We start from the raw sequence: 13219 nt of genomic DNA on the forward strand, positions 1-13219 counted from the left end.
TCCAGCTCTCTCATCCAAACGTTAAAATGGAAATAACATTGAAGTTGAAGATTTGTAATTTAGCCTTTAAGCTTCAGATTTTTCAATGACCAAATCTTGTTAAAGCTGATGAATGCAGCTCCTTGCAGTGTGTGACATTATTTCCTTCTGAACATCCCCATTGGTTTGCACGTTACTGCTGAGGTACGTACATTGGCTCATTTCTTGTATTCCTTTGCTGAGTAATGCTGAGCTGGGATGTAAATTAGATTTGCTTTTTCAAAACTGCTTCTTAATCCCATGTTTTTTGCAATGTGGACAGTCTTTCAGTCTTCACTTGTATGCTGGTTGAGCGGTCACTTAGAAGAGCGACATCAACAGCAAAACCTAGACCTTCTGTTGTCATGCCATGCAATGCCTGTTTTGTACCTGTCTACCCTTATTCTCGTAGCAAAGTCAACAGCGATGCCAAACAGGAGAGGTGAAAGAATGCATCCTTGTTTGACACCAGTGTCTATGTCTGAACCATTCACTCAAGCCTGCGTTTACTTTAACTGAGCAAACTTCACCTTGATATAAGGCCTTTTGTTGGCATACCATAGCCTTTCAAGATGGCCCGGAATGAATTGTAATGGGGGCTGTGAAATGCTTTTTTGAAAGCATTCTATGAAGTTTAGGCGATTTTTGCCATTCGATTATTATTCTTAGTGTGAAAATGTGGCTAACACATGATCTTGTGGGTTGAAATCCAGCCTGCTCTTCCTTTAGATTCACCACAACCGCTTCCTTTATTCGACTTAAGATACTACTGCAGCAGACTACCTATCCCTGATAGGAATGTACCACCTCACAGTTATCACAGTCGTTTATGTCATCTTTCTTTGGTATTTTGACTATAATCCCAGGTTTCCATTGTTCTGGAGGCTTTTCCTCATCCTAGGTCTCATCAACTCAAGCTTTCAGCATTTCCCCACTCACTTGGTCTTCACCAGCAGCTTTCTCAAGTTTTAATATTTGTATTGATTTCTTTGTCAAAGTCAATAGTTTCTTCTGACATCGGTCTCTTTAGCACCTCTTGAAAGGACTCTGCCCATCGCTCTCTTTTATCTTTTTCTGTTGTTAAAGTATTTCCTTGTTTACATCATCCTGAGGGCCTGAGGGATAAACTTGTCAAGCAGGACCTTGTTGAGCTGATAAAGTGGTTTCCTCTCACTGCCTAATAGCCTACATTATGTTTACAAAATCATTCCTGAGAAGGGAGATTGCAACTATTTTTCTGGTCAACGTGGATGAGAGATTTGCAGTCAGTATTTGATCAGATGCTGGATTTCTTGTGTCCCATTGATCTTCAATGCACATATCACAGAGAGAAAAAGAGGACTTGTGGCACCTTAGAGACTAACCAATTTATTTGAGCATAAGCTTTCGTGAGCTACAGCTCACTTCATCAGATGTATTCAGTGGATGCAGCCGATGAAGTGAGCTGTAGCTCACGAAAGCTGATGCTCAAATAAATTGGTTAGTCTCTAAGGTGCCACAAGTCCTCTTTTTCTTTTTGCGAATACAGACTAACACGGCTGCTACTCTGAAACATATCACCGAGAAGTGCTGACTAAGCAATAATGCATGCTGCCCGAGCAAGTACGTAAATAAGCCGATGCGATGTATTTGCTCTAGTGACACCATGCCTTGCTCTGGTAGCATCGCCAGTGGGCATCTGTAACAAGGCAACTTCCTGTGTCTCAACAGGAGTGGACAATCGACCTCAGTTGCAGAATGCTCTACAAAACACCGTAAAGGGAATAATACTGGACAATCAAACAAAATGGGTCCTCAGCACAAAGGCATTTGGCTTCCTGCAACGCAGGCCCCGTGACGCACCTGTGAACATGTGCAAGTCATGTGACAACCCATGCGCAAGCCCCATCTCCTGCAGCGACCCCCAACATTCCAGCTAAAGCTCCATCTCTCCGAGCCTCTGTAGAACCGCTCACACCTCCAACACCTGGTTCACTCAGCCTGCTCCCCCACATGTCCATTCCCTCCTAAGTCTCCATCTCTCCTCCGACGCCCGGCATGCTTTCCCAACGCTTTGTCGGGAGCAGAGCTAGCACATGTGGCCGGCAGCGGCTGGAAACTAAAGCAGCTAATGGAACTAACACAGCTCAACTGAGTGACTTGGATTAGGAGAACAACTCTGTGTTTCATTTTTTGAAGTGGTTGTGATGTTAGCCGAATATGGAGTGTATCAAGTTGGAAACTCTGCGTTGGTTTGACAAACCCAAAGAAATGTGAGAAGAATAAAAGGGCAAAGATTTCCAAAAAGAGCACTTTTAATTCCTTCCTCTGCTAAAACCAGTACATATTTTAGTTTTAAAAAATGTCATGGAAAATTCAATTATCCTCTGGCGACTCAGTGAGCCCAATCTGGAGATTTGATCCAGCCAGCAAGGTGCCATGCATAGGGATTTTAGTCCCGATTTAAGTGCAAATCTCAAGACAGCTTTAAACTATGGGGTCACCACTGATGCTCCCATGACAGATGGATAACCGAAGCCCTTGTAGGCAATCGAAGAATTTGGCCCAAAATACTTAATAGATTCAGAGGAGACAGCACGAGAAATCCACTGCATCAAGTAATGACCTATCTTGTCACACCAATTAACTTAATTGTCTATTGATTGTTTACTTAAAGATTTGCAAGGAGGCAAAATCCCCAAGTACAGAAGGTAAAACACAAGACAGTTTGTCCCCTTCACATCCTCCCAGTAGTGGCAGTGAATGTCAGGAGACCCCTCGTGGCAGAAGTATCCTGTTCTCAGGCCCTGTTCCTTCCTCATCTATTCGACAACTAATTCTTGAAACGCGATTGCTGCTTTTAACCCATGAAGACTTCCCGAGATCTTTCCCCATGTGGTGATCCATTTTAACCTGCTCATGTCTTGGATTGTAAAATTAAAATGGGGCCAAATCATTCCAACTCCACAGGGACAAAAGCCCAGCAGATCTGGGTAGGGAAGGGGGGTAGGAGCCGGGGTGCACTGCCAATCCTCACATCCAATGCTCTTTTCAGGTGGGCCAGAGAATAAAGAGGGTGAAGCTAGAGTAAAGGTGTATTTCACTGTACTCCAATGCTCCCACCCTCTTGGGTGAGGGAGCTCAAGCACCAGCATTGCACAAGGGAACCCACAGGAGCACAGCTCCATCCGAGCCATGCTGCCCTGGTCATAGTGTTTAAGGCCAGAAGGGACTGGGGGAGTGGCAGGAGGCAGTGTGGGGCACAAGTCCCCTGCGTAGCCTCCTGCAGACTGCTGCATCCACAGATTCCATGAGTCAAACCCCTGCCAGCTTCTGCGCTGGAACAAACTTTGCTCCCCCTCACTCCCGAGCCTCAGCGTTTAGCAAACGTGCAGCACCACCAGCACTGACGCAGGAGAGACACATCTCTTAAATATTAACAACGCTCAGACGATGAATCTGTGTCACTGCATTAAAAAAAAAAAAAAAAAGCACAAGACAGACCCGGAGCTTCAATACCTAGGTTACATTTAAGAGGCAGAGCCAGGTAATGTGGGCCCAAAATGCAGATCTTGATTTTTTTTTTTTTAAATGCACCTATTGTTAAAATCAGGCCATACACTGGGCAATGGGGTACATCACTCCCTCCCCATGATGGGCACTGGGTCATGTTAATCACCCACTACCACGGGCAATGAGGTACTCAGCCTGCAAGCCTTAGCACTCTTTGAGCAGTGTTGGACTTTTAACAGAAAGCAGATCCATAGTGAATCAACGGGGTTCCCCAGATGTTAGAGCAGGGCAGGCTTTAGCCCAGAAACAGAGAGAAGCCCACACGCATAATAGACACAGAAATAAAAAGTTCACAGGCACGTCTGTAAATTAGGAACGTCACCCATCCACCAACTGCAGGCAAAGGGCCTTGACTCTGAGATCTGCGAATGACAGAGCATGAGGTACATGGAAGAACTAGCATCGGGGATAAGGTGGTGTGTGGAAGACTCCCCCCTCTGCTCGGGACCAAGCCTTGTCATGCAGATTTGCTGTCGACCCACACACAATCAGCAAGTCAAGCCCTGCGGGGAATTTCACTTCTCAGCAGCTGCCACTCTAACAGATTTTTACCTTGCTTAATGTAAACACTGATTAGCTCTTCCCCAGAATGCTAAGCTTTTGTTTCTCTCTAGAAGCCAACAGAACTTGACAGTGTTTGGTTTCAGCAACCCAGCAGGGTAAATGCTGGTGAGGTCTCCTCCCTGACACCAGGAAGCTGTGCACAGAGTGATATTTAGCATCCCTAGGATCCGTAGAGAGCTTCAGGATGGCGCCCGACTCATAAAGCTGATCAGAGATATGATCACTATGGATATTATAGAGGAATGAGGGCAAAGTCAGTATTACCATACTGCGGGGCTGAGTACCAAGAATCAATTACCGCACCAAGAGGACCAGACAAAGGGTCAATCCTGCAGACTACCTACACCCTCCACCACCAGAATGATGCCCAATTTCTCATTGTCCATCCAAAACTAACATTATATTCCTTGCAATTTTCCTGGCTCTCCTCCCACAATGACCCACATGGGACAACATGGGACAAGAATGCTACGCAAACCACTATTTGCGGCTTTTCTACTCAAACGTTTCATGGTAGAGGGTGGGAGGAGGAAAGCAAATCAGAGGAAAATGGAACTTTTTTTTTTAAATGAATAATTTAGAGGTTGAAAAGCTGTACTGCCTAAATGACAATGGGCATCACCATCATTTAAAAACATAAACCAGCTGTAGGTTGATAAATCAGAAATCAACGTGTTTTGGGTTACTGAAGCATGGGAATCAAATAAACGCTATAAAGTTACTTAGGGTGACAGAGTTCTCCACACATTCCCAGCCCCTTATGACATTCCCTGACAGATAGACAGGTAACTATCAGTAGTATCCTCCCTTCACAAAATGGGGAAACTGAGGTACAGCAGTTCAGTGGCCTGCCCAGACCCAAAAGCATCAACATCAGAGCTCAGGGATTCCTGGCTTCCAATCCTGTGTTCAGACTGTGCTCTCCCTACAAGAAATGGAAACCACAATAGCGAGAAAGCCACTTGATGCAAGTGCTGGTATCACAATAAAACAATGCTTTGGGGTTGTTGTTTTTTTAACATACAACAAGATTAAAAAAAACCAAATTATAGACACCGGGCCAAGTTCCTCTCCTGAAGGTGACAGAGTTGCGTCAGAGTTGAATTTGGCCTAATATGTGCTAGGCAAGAGCTTATAACAAAGATTTACCATTTTCCCTTTAGTGTTACAGCTGACTGTAAAGCAAACATTTGCTTTCTACAGATACAAAAATGACTAAGGTGATCATATTGGATTTGTAAATGTTTTGGGTTACCCTTCCCCAGCAGGACTAAGAATCTCTTTCAATTACCCATGCAAAAATCCCCTAACTATAATACTTCCACCACACACACAACCCCATGCAAAAGTTTGGGATGGATTCCAACAACAAATTACAATGAGATTAAATATTAATTCCCATCTTAATTATGGTATCACAGCCATTAAATGCTACAAGAGTGTGCTGAGTACAGGCTGGGTCTTCTCAGAATGCTAAGTAGTTGCACTCGTGCAAATCCAGCTGCATTTTGCCTGTGGCTGCTGTGAGCAGCTGTCTTCCTACGGCTGACCATCACCTACGGGGCACACCACTCGAAGATTCTACTACTGTACACGAATGCTGTAGTGGCCACAGTACCAGGGGTCACAATCAAACTTTTACGCACACACACAGGGCAAGCCAGTAGTCTATGTCTCCATGGATTTCTAGTGCACCCATCTCCATGGCATCTGGGTACGAATGTGTTCTTCATCACTGTAGCATTTAGGTGCCACACAATCGTTAATGGAGTCTATCCAAACAACCCTCTGGAAAAAAAAGCAGGTACTATCCCCATTTCTTTTTAAGACGGGCAACTGGGACACAAGGGTAAATTAAGTGACTTGCCCACAGTCTCAGCAGAAGCTGAGTTGGGAACTGAATACAGGACTCCCGAGTCCCAGTTCAGTGCCCTACCTCCTAGACCAAACGTCCAATAACTGGTATCAAATTTCACTGCAAAAAATAGGAGAAATGTGGAAAGGGTTTTTGGTTTGTTTAAGAGTTTAACTTTTTTTTCTTATTGCTTCAGAGTAACTTAATAGTGGTGGAATAGGAAGGTATAAAAAAAATTAAAAACATGGTGAGGCAAGCTTCTCCGTAAGGAGCTGCAGGGAGAAACCCCGAAACATGCGATTTCCCCACTCACCAGATGCAACAGAAAAGAAAGAGAAACTACGCCAGAAAGGTTTCAGAGTAACAGCCATGTTAGTCTGTAGTCGCAAAAAGAAAAGGAGTACTTGTGGCATCTTAGAGTCGGTGCCACAAGTCCTCCTTTTCTTTTTGCAAATACAGACAAACACGGCTGCTACTCTGAAACCTGTCATTATGCAAGGCACTGCATTTAGCCGTATGGAGTGGAAATCTATCAACTTCATGAAATTTTATTATATATGCCAGAAAGATTTTTACTTTAGAGACCTGCGCTTGGAGGTTACCTACTGATCTGTCAGAAAGACGGTCTGTCACGACAGCCACAGCACAACCGCAGCAAACTCAAGACTGGGAAAGACCTGCACCTGGAAATGAGCCATGTCTGAAATCAGATTATGATGTGCATCAGTACATGGCCTTTCACAAGGGCACTGCAGATGCTACAGGGATGTAGCACACAATGGAAAACGGAGGCTCCAAGAAGTACAGCTCCCCTCACCCCACCGTGCAAACCAACATTTGCCCACCCTCCAAAAAAGTCGGCAATCAGGTGATGCTACATCAGGGCAGATGAATCTGCATGCAGCTGACGGCCTGCAATGAAGAGGCTACCATGGCAAAAGACAAGACATGTGACCTCTGGGACAATAGCAAGACTGACTGTTCTAGGCAAAGGCACTAAGCGTATTCAGCACGCCGCAGGGCTGCGGAGCCAGCAAGAATGCGACAAGAACAAAACAGAGCGAAAGTTAGGTAATAGAGGAAGTAAACCAGTTCAGAAACCACAAAGGAGATTTTACAACAGACACCAATTACATAAATCTAGATGGATTTCATCTGATCGTTCAGTTGGAAAGCTAGCTCTCTCCCTCCCGCTGCCCAAATGCAAGCTGTATCCCTCTAGAGAGCCCCATGTGAAGCATGCAACACAAACCCCCTTGGCAGGGCCAAGCAAGAATCTTTCAAAAAAACCCTTCCTGGCTCTTCAGGGAAAACTGTATCAAATGAGACAGCAGAAGGTTTTGCAAAATACTGGGCCCAATCCTCAGCATAACTTCTTTAAAGTCCATGGGGGAGGATTTTCCCACTTCAGTTTCTTCGTATCTCATACCCCCTGATGCTTGAATTTTGGATTGAAACAAGTGGCCATGGGGTCCAATTCACAACTTTAAAAAAGCATTTCAACCTTTCACAGAATGAATTTGAGATTAAAGCAATTCAAGACTTTTGTTTTCACAGTAAAACCCACCTGCTGACCATACACACACACGCACACCCCCACCACCACCAACTTCACTTCTGAACCTTTCTCCACATTGTACTGTATATTCCTGCACTGGGGTGAACCAGCAAGTAACAATAGTATAGTAGAGGTCATTTTTTTTCCAGGCACAACAACAAATAGCCAATAATTAAAAAACAAATTTTGACTATTCTCTTTACACTGATTTCAAAAACTGGGCAAGCCACCATTACACATCCTAGAGAGGGAATTCCAGATTCCTTCTTGAATCTTGTTTGAAAACTAAAGTTTCAACCCTTTAAAACCATTATTATTGATTATAATAAGTATTGCAGTGGTACCCAAAGGCTCCACCCATTGTGCTGTTTGTTTAACATAAGAACAGCCCTACTGGGTCAGACCAAAGGTCCATCTTGTCTTCCGACAGTGGCCAATCCCAGGTGCTTCAGCGGGAATAAACGGAACAGGTAATCATCGAGTGATCCATCCCCTGTCACCCACTCCCAGTTTCTGGCAGCCTGAACACTGCTCTCCATCACCTCCCTCATCCTCTGCCTCTCCCCTACACTTCTCCTGCCATCTGCGCCTTTTCTGCCATACAAACACACAAGGAACCATGGCTCCTGACCCAAAAATCTGACAAGTTAATTTTGAAACAAAAAACTACAATCTTGTACCATGAGCACTGTCTGGAGCTAAAAGTTAAGGCCACATGCTCCAGAGCATCTAAAGAGATGCTCCCCTTGGGTGACAATGGGCAACTTTCCTGTACCATTGTTCATTTACACACACAGCAACAGTAAATTTTGTGAGCATGCAATTCTGCACCTACATTATGCAATAATCTGGCCCTTAAAATAGCATCAGTAGGATTCAGCGTCAACTCCCAGTATAGACAACAAGAGCAGTCCACATCTCTCAGGGTTAATACATCCCTGCATCCATCCACTCATATTAAAAAGGGTTATCTTTGCAACTTTAAGGGCTAAAAACTTTAATAAATGGAAACTTCTACTCTGCTGAACCTGAATTCATCAGAGGACTGAATAAATACATGCAGTGAAACGGGTATGACGCTCCTGGCTTAAATCTTTGTTTTGTGTGTTTATCTTAAAAAAAACCTAAGTCGAGCAGACATTTAACACACATGCTATTGCAACAGTGAAGTTGTAGCAACCCATGCCTTTCTAATACTTTTTCAGAGATGCAGTTAAACACTTAAATGGGCAAGCGTACACATTGGAAGAAGCAATGCATCCAAAGGTCCACAACGTGAACGAACCTTGGTGAAAGCTTCTGTGGTTAAACACAGAGTCAAGGATCTAGATCCGAGAGATGTGTACGCGAACACGTGCGCTTCGCTCATTTATGTAACCAATCCCTACAAACAGGGGAGTGACTGGTATGTTTATTATTGGATTACTTGATTGATCAACTAAATATTTGCTAATATGGTAGAACTAAGAAACCTGCATTGGTAGGCAGTAAGCTAGCGAAGTGAAAAGTAAAGTCATGGCGCTTTTTTTTTTTTTTTTAACGTATAAAGAGGTACCTGGGCCTGACTGGAAGATATTCGGAGCAAGATTTCACGCTCACCAAGAGGTTCCCATTTGAAGAAAGGAAGCTGTTTCCATTAGCTACACAAAGCTTTATGCAGAGCTTCCCCTGCTTGAAAATTACACCTGGATGTTTTGCCGAGCATCACAATGAGCATGCACAACGCGACCGCCTTGCAGAGCCCGGCGGGAGCACCCCCTGTGTCCCCGCTAGCCAGGAGCTGGCATTTCAGGCCCAGACCTTCGGAGTCGGCCGGTGGCTGCATCAGAAATGCGGATTTGAGTTCTCAACGCCCTAAGATCCAACCAGCAAGTTCTCCTCCGCAGACAGAAAGAGATCTCCTGCTATGGAGGCAAGGAACAGCCTAATCTCAGAGCAGCCTGAACACTGCTCTCCATCAATCCTCCCTCATCCTCGGCCTCACCTGGCCTCACCCCCCTCTCTCTCCCACCGCCTGCCCCGCCCCTCCCCTCCCCACTCCCCTCGGTGCTGAGCCGGCCAGAGGGAAATGGCCCCTCTGAATTAGCCCACCCAAATCTAGAGAGGAGAGGCCAGGGCTCCCCTTGTGATAGGAGCCCAGCAGTAGCACTGGACCCTGAAACCCAGCTAGCCTGGGAGCCCCGCTCAAGCCTGGCTCAGACCCGAAGGCTGGGAGGCGACGGGGGTGGGCACAGGGTTGGGGGGGGGGGGGGACTGCTCTCCCTGCCTTTGGGGCACGCGGCTTCCCCCCACCCCCCAGGCCCACAGACAGAGGGATTCCCCCTCCACAGCCTCCCCCAGCGCTGGCCAACGGGGCAGCTCCCACCCCAGGGCGCAGCTGCTGCTCTTCCCCTTGCAATGGCTGGGGCAGGCAGCAAAGCACGTGGCTGGAGCAACATCCCCCCCAAGCTCCAGGAGAGACACGGGGGGCCAGCAGCGCCCCGGGGCTCAGGCCTCTTCTCCCCTGGTCTCCCTGCGGGGGGAATGGGCTGCTGCAGGAGCCCAGCCCCCCAAAGCAAACCCCCCCCCGGGACCTCCAGCCCGGGCTCCCCCCCTGCCCTCGCCCCGACACGCCGGGAGGCAGCGCCCCGCTCCGGAGGGAGCCGCCCCGCCCGGGGGCAGCACATGGCCCCGAGCGGGCTGCGGGCACCGCTCCGAGCTCGCCCGCCCGCCGAGCGCAGCTGTAAACGCGGGGTGGGGCGGGGTGGGGGGGACAGTAAATTACCCCCCCCCCCCCCGCACGGACATTAACTCGGGATCTGCCTGGCCGGGCGCCCCCTTCACATCCCAGCCCGGCCCCGCGAACTTTTTGCAACACATTGTGTGTGTGTCCGTCCGTCTGTCCCCCGGCCCCGCGCCTGCCCCATGCCCCAGCCCCGGCGAGCCCGGCGGGCTGTTTCCCCGCTTCCCCGCCGCGCTCTCGGGCTGGCCCCGCTGGCGGGCGCAGGGGCCGGGCCGCCCGGGCACCGGGGTCGGGAGCGGCTGCCGGGCCGTGCCCGCAGCGGCCGGGCTCGCTCCGCCGCTCCCCCAGAAATCGTCGCTGCGGCTCACAAGCCGGCGAATGAGCCTGGCAGGGCTCCGGCAGCCGCGCGCGGCTTCGTGCCCCGGCGGCAGCCCCCCGGGAGGTGCAATTCCCCCCCCACGCCGGGCAGCTGCCTTATTTTATGGCCAGGGGTGAGGTGCACGCTCCTATTGCCAGGCGGAGAAGGAAGGGAGCGGAGCGGGAGACAGAGCCTTCCCCAGCTCTGCACTAGCCCCCTGGGTTGCTTGCTCAGAGGAGGAGGGCAAGGGGCTCTCCCCCTAAATACAGAGTCCTCCCCCCCCCGCCCGCAATCACCCACACCCTGATCCCCCACCCCTGCACACAACACACAAAAGAGAACCCCAGCCCCATTGATTACCTTCCACAGCCAGGACACAGAAGGTCAAAGAGAAAAAACAGAGACAAAGCAAGTCCTCCAGCGCCATGTAAACCCTTAAAATCTCCGGGGGGGGGGGGAAAGCAGGACTCTTTGAATGTCCAGAAGAAGAACATTTAAGAGGGGAGCTGAGTCTCCCTCCACTCCATCGCCATCTTGTGTGAATATTAGAGACTATGTGAGTTGCTTGCTTGCACACATGCACACACACACACACACACACTCAAGTCCCACTTTAGGTGTCCACTAGAGACGCCTGAACCTCTGCCAACAACCCAGCGCACACACACCCCTTTCTGTTTCTCCATGCAGCAGCATGCTGGAAGCTTTGAGGGAAACAGATTGGTCACTCCTTGCTGAAGAGCCCAGCTCTGTGTGCAGGGTTAGCAAACAAGAACCAGAGCATGACAAAAATAAAAGGACTGGTGGTGGGCTCTGTATTTCTTTGTGGGTCTGGAGAAGAGGAAGGGTCAGCTCCCGCTTGCACACCCTGCCAGTATTTAGCAAGGCTGGGTGACCCAGAAGAGTGCTATTTTTAAAAAAATAAAGGACTATGTATTTATTCATTCAACAGGTTGCTAAGAGCTTCAGGAAGTCTGACTCTATCCTCCCTTCCCCCAAGAATATGTAGGATTTGAAGGATAAAAACATTTCAGGCTTAGCACTTTTCCTCTTCAAAGTGTTTTGCAAACACTAATGGGGAAGTGGCAGGTCAATTTCAGTCCCAGATTAGAATATTTTTGGAGAGGGAAATGGGAGCACAGTCCATCCTTTACAAAAAGATTGCCCAAGAAATGCTACCGGGAGGGAGATAGATAAATAAATATTTATGGGGAAACAAACATTTCCCTGCAAAAACCCAAGCGTTGCAATATTAGGCTAGCACACACAAAAATCTCAGAGATTAGAAACAAACTGAGGGTTGAACCTCAGCCAAACTGACCCGGAGGTATCTGATTGCAGGATAAGGGGCTTCATTTTAGTCGTTAGGCAAGTGCCCACTGACTTGAATGGGAGCTTAGGGCAGTAAGGACAGAGATGTCATTGAGCAAGGACCCGGGCCTTTGGCATATTGGACATAAACAGTGTAATCAAGTACCTGCTATTGTAGATAGTTTTGTTAAACAAGATTTTGAACCCAACGTTTCTCCTCCTGTCACCTCCTAAGCACGGCTGTGGGGCAGGTTACATCAATGCTCCAGTTACAAGCTAGATGCCACATCCAGTCATATTTCCCAGTGGGTGTATTCACCCTATTCTCTTTTTAAGGGTCACCCCCTAGTCCCACACTATCTACAGGAGCGGAAGACTTGCTAGGCAGCCGAAGAAGCACACAGGGTGGCTGGAGCTGTGGGAAGAGGAAGATCTGCACCCTGTGGAGCTATAAGGCTGAGGTCCATGGGGACAGCTTTTTCTTTACTATGCAAAGGGGTTTTGAGGGGGGCAGAGCTGGTGGATCCATGTCAGTACAGATCCACTTACATTCCCCCTACACACACACACACACACACACACACACACACACACACACACACACACACACACAGAGCGGAGTGGGGCAGGGGCCAGCAGCAGTCACAGAGTAGCCCTGCTGCTCCACAGGCCAGGATCCCCCTCCTCCCCGCGAGCCCTGGCTAGATTTGGACCCAAAGATCACGCAAATGCGAGAAGCACTGACTATACCTGGTATAAAAAAAAAATCTAGGGATTATAGTTTGATCAAAATTGGAGCTGCCGGCCTGAGCTGGAGCCTCAAATCACCCCCCGACCTGGAGCAAATCCACATCCAAACTGGGCCAGTCATTAACCACGAGCTCCACTTGCCTGGGTGCAGGTTTGGGTTCTTAGTCATTTGTCTCCTGACTCTTTAAATGTTGGTGATGTGCAGCCCACGAGTTACGGCTTCGGTTGCTTTTGGAATAAAATGTATCGTGTGACCCATCCTCAGCCTCGGGCTATGAAAACAGGGGCAGGGCTCATTTGGCTGTTTCTCCAACCCTGCTCAGCAGTGGAAATGATAAAGTGCTCTGGGAGCACTGAGAGAGGCTGCAAAAATACCGCGGCCTCCGTAGCTTGGCAAATAACAAAGAGTTATTTCAGCACACGCAAGTGCAAAGCCATATAGGTGCATTTCTGGCCCAGGAGAGGGATAACATCCCAGTGTCTCCTTTGCCCTCCAGCGGGCTGAATGAGGTCGCTATATAAAAACAGAAG

At 48.2% G+C, this 13219-nt stretch overlaps 1 protein-coding gene across 4 annotated transcripts in view; it reads right to left on the reverse strand.

Moving 5' to 3' along the window:
- IGDCC4 (immunoglobulin superfamily DCC subclass member 4) overlaps positions 1 to 11263 on the reverse strand; it is a 189319-nt gene extending 178056 nt beyond the window's left edge. For 3 of the 4 annotated variants that reach the window (XM_043523564.1, XM_043523565.1, XM_043523563.1), the window contains exon 1: positions 10988 to 11180. In XM_043523564.1, the coding sequence (XP_043379499.1) occupies positions 10988 to 11054 (67 nt within the window). In that variant the 5' untranslated portion in view covers positions 11055 to 11180. Of the gene's footprint in view, positions 1 to 10987 lie in introns of all 4 variants that reach the window. The other variant, XM_027824935.3, reaches the window with a different exon arrangement.
- Between the last annotated feature and the right edge of the window lie 1956 nt (positions 11264 to 13219).

The sequence above is a fragment of the Chelonia mydas genome, chromosome 10 (genome assembly GCF_015237465.2).
Source record: "Chelonia mydas isolate rCheMyd1 chromosome 10, rCheMyd1.pri.v2, whole genome shotgun sequence".
NCBI lineage: Eukaryota > Metazoa > Chordata > Testudines > Cheloniidae > Chelonia > Chelonia mydas.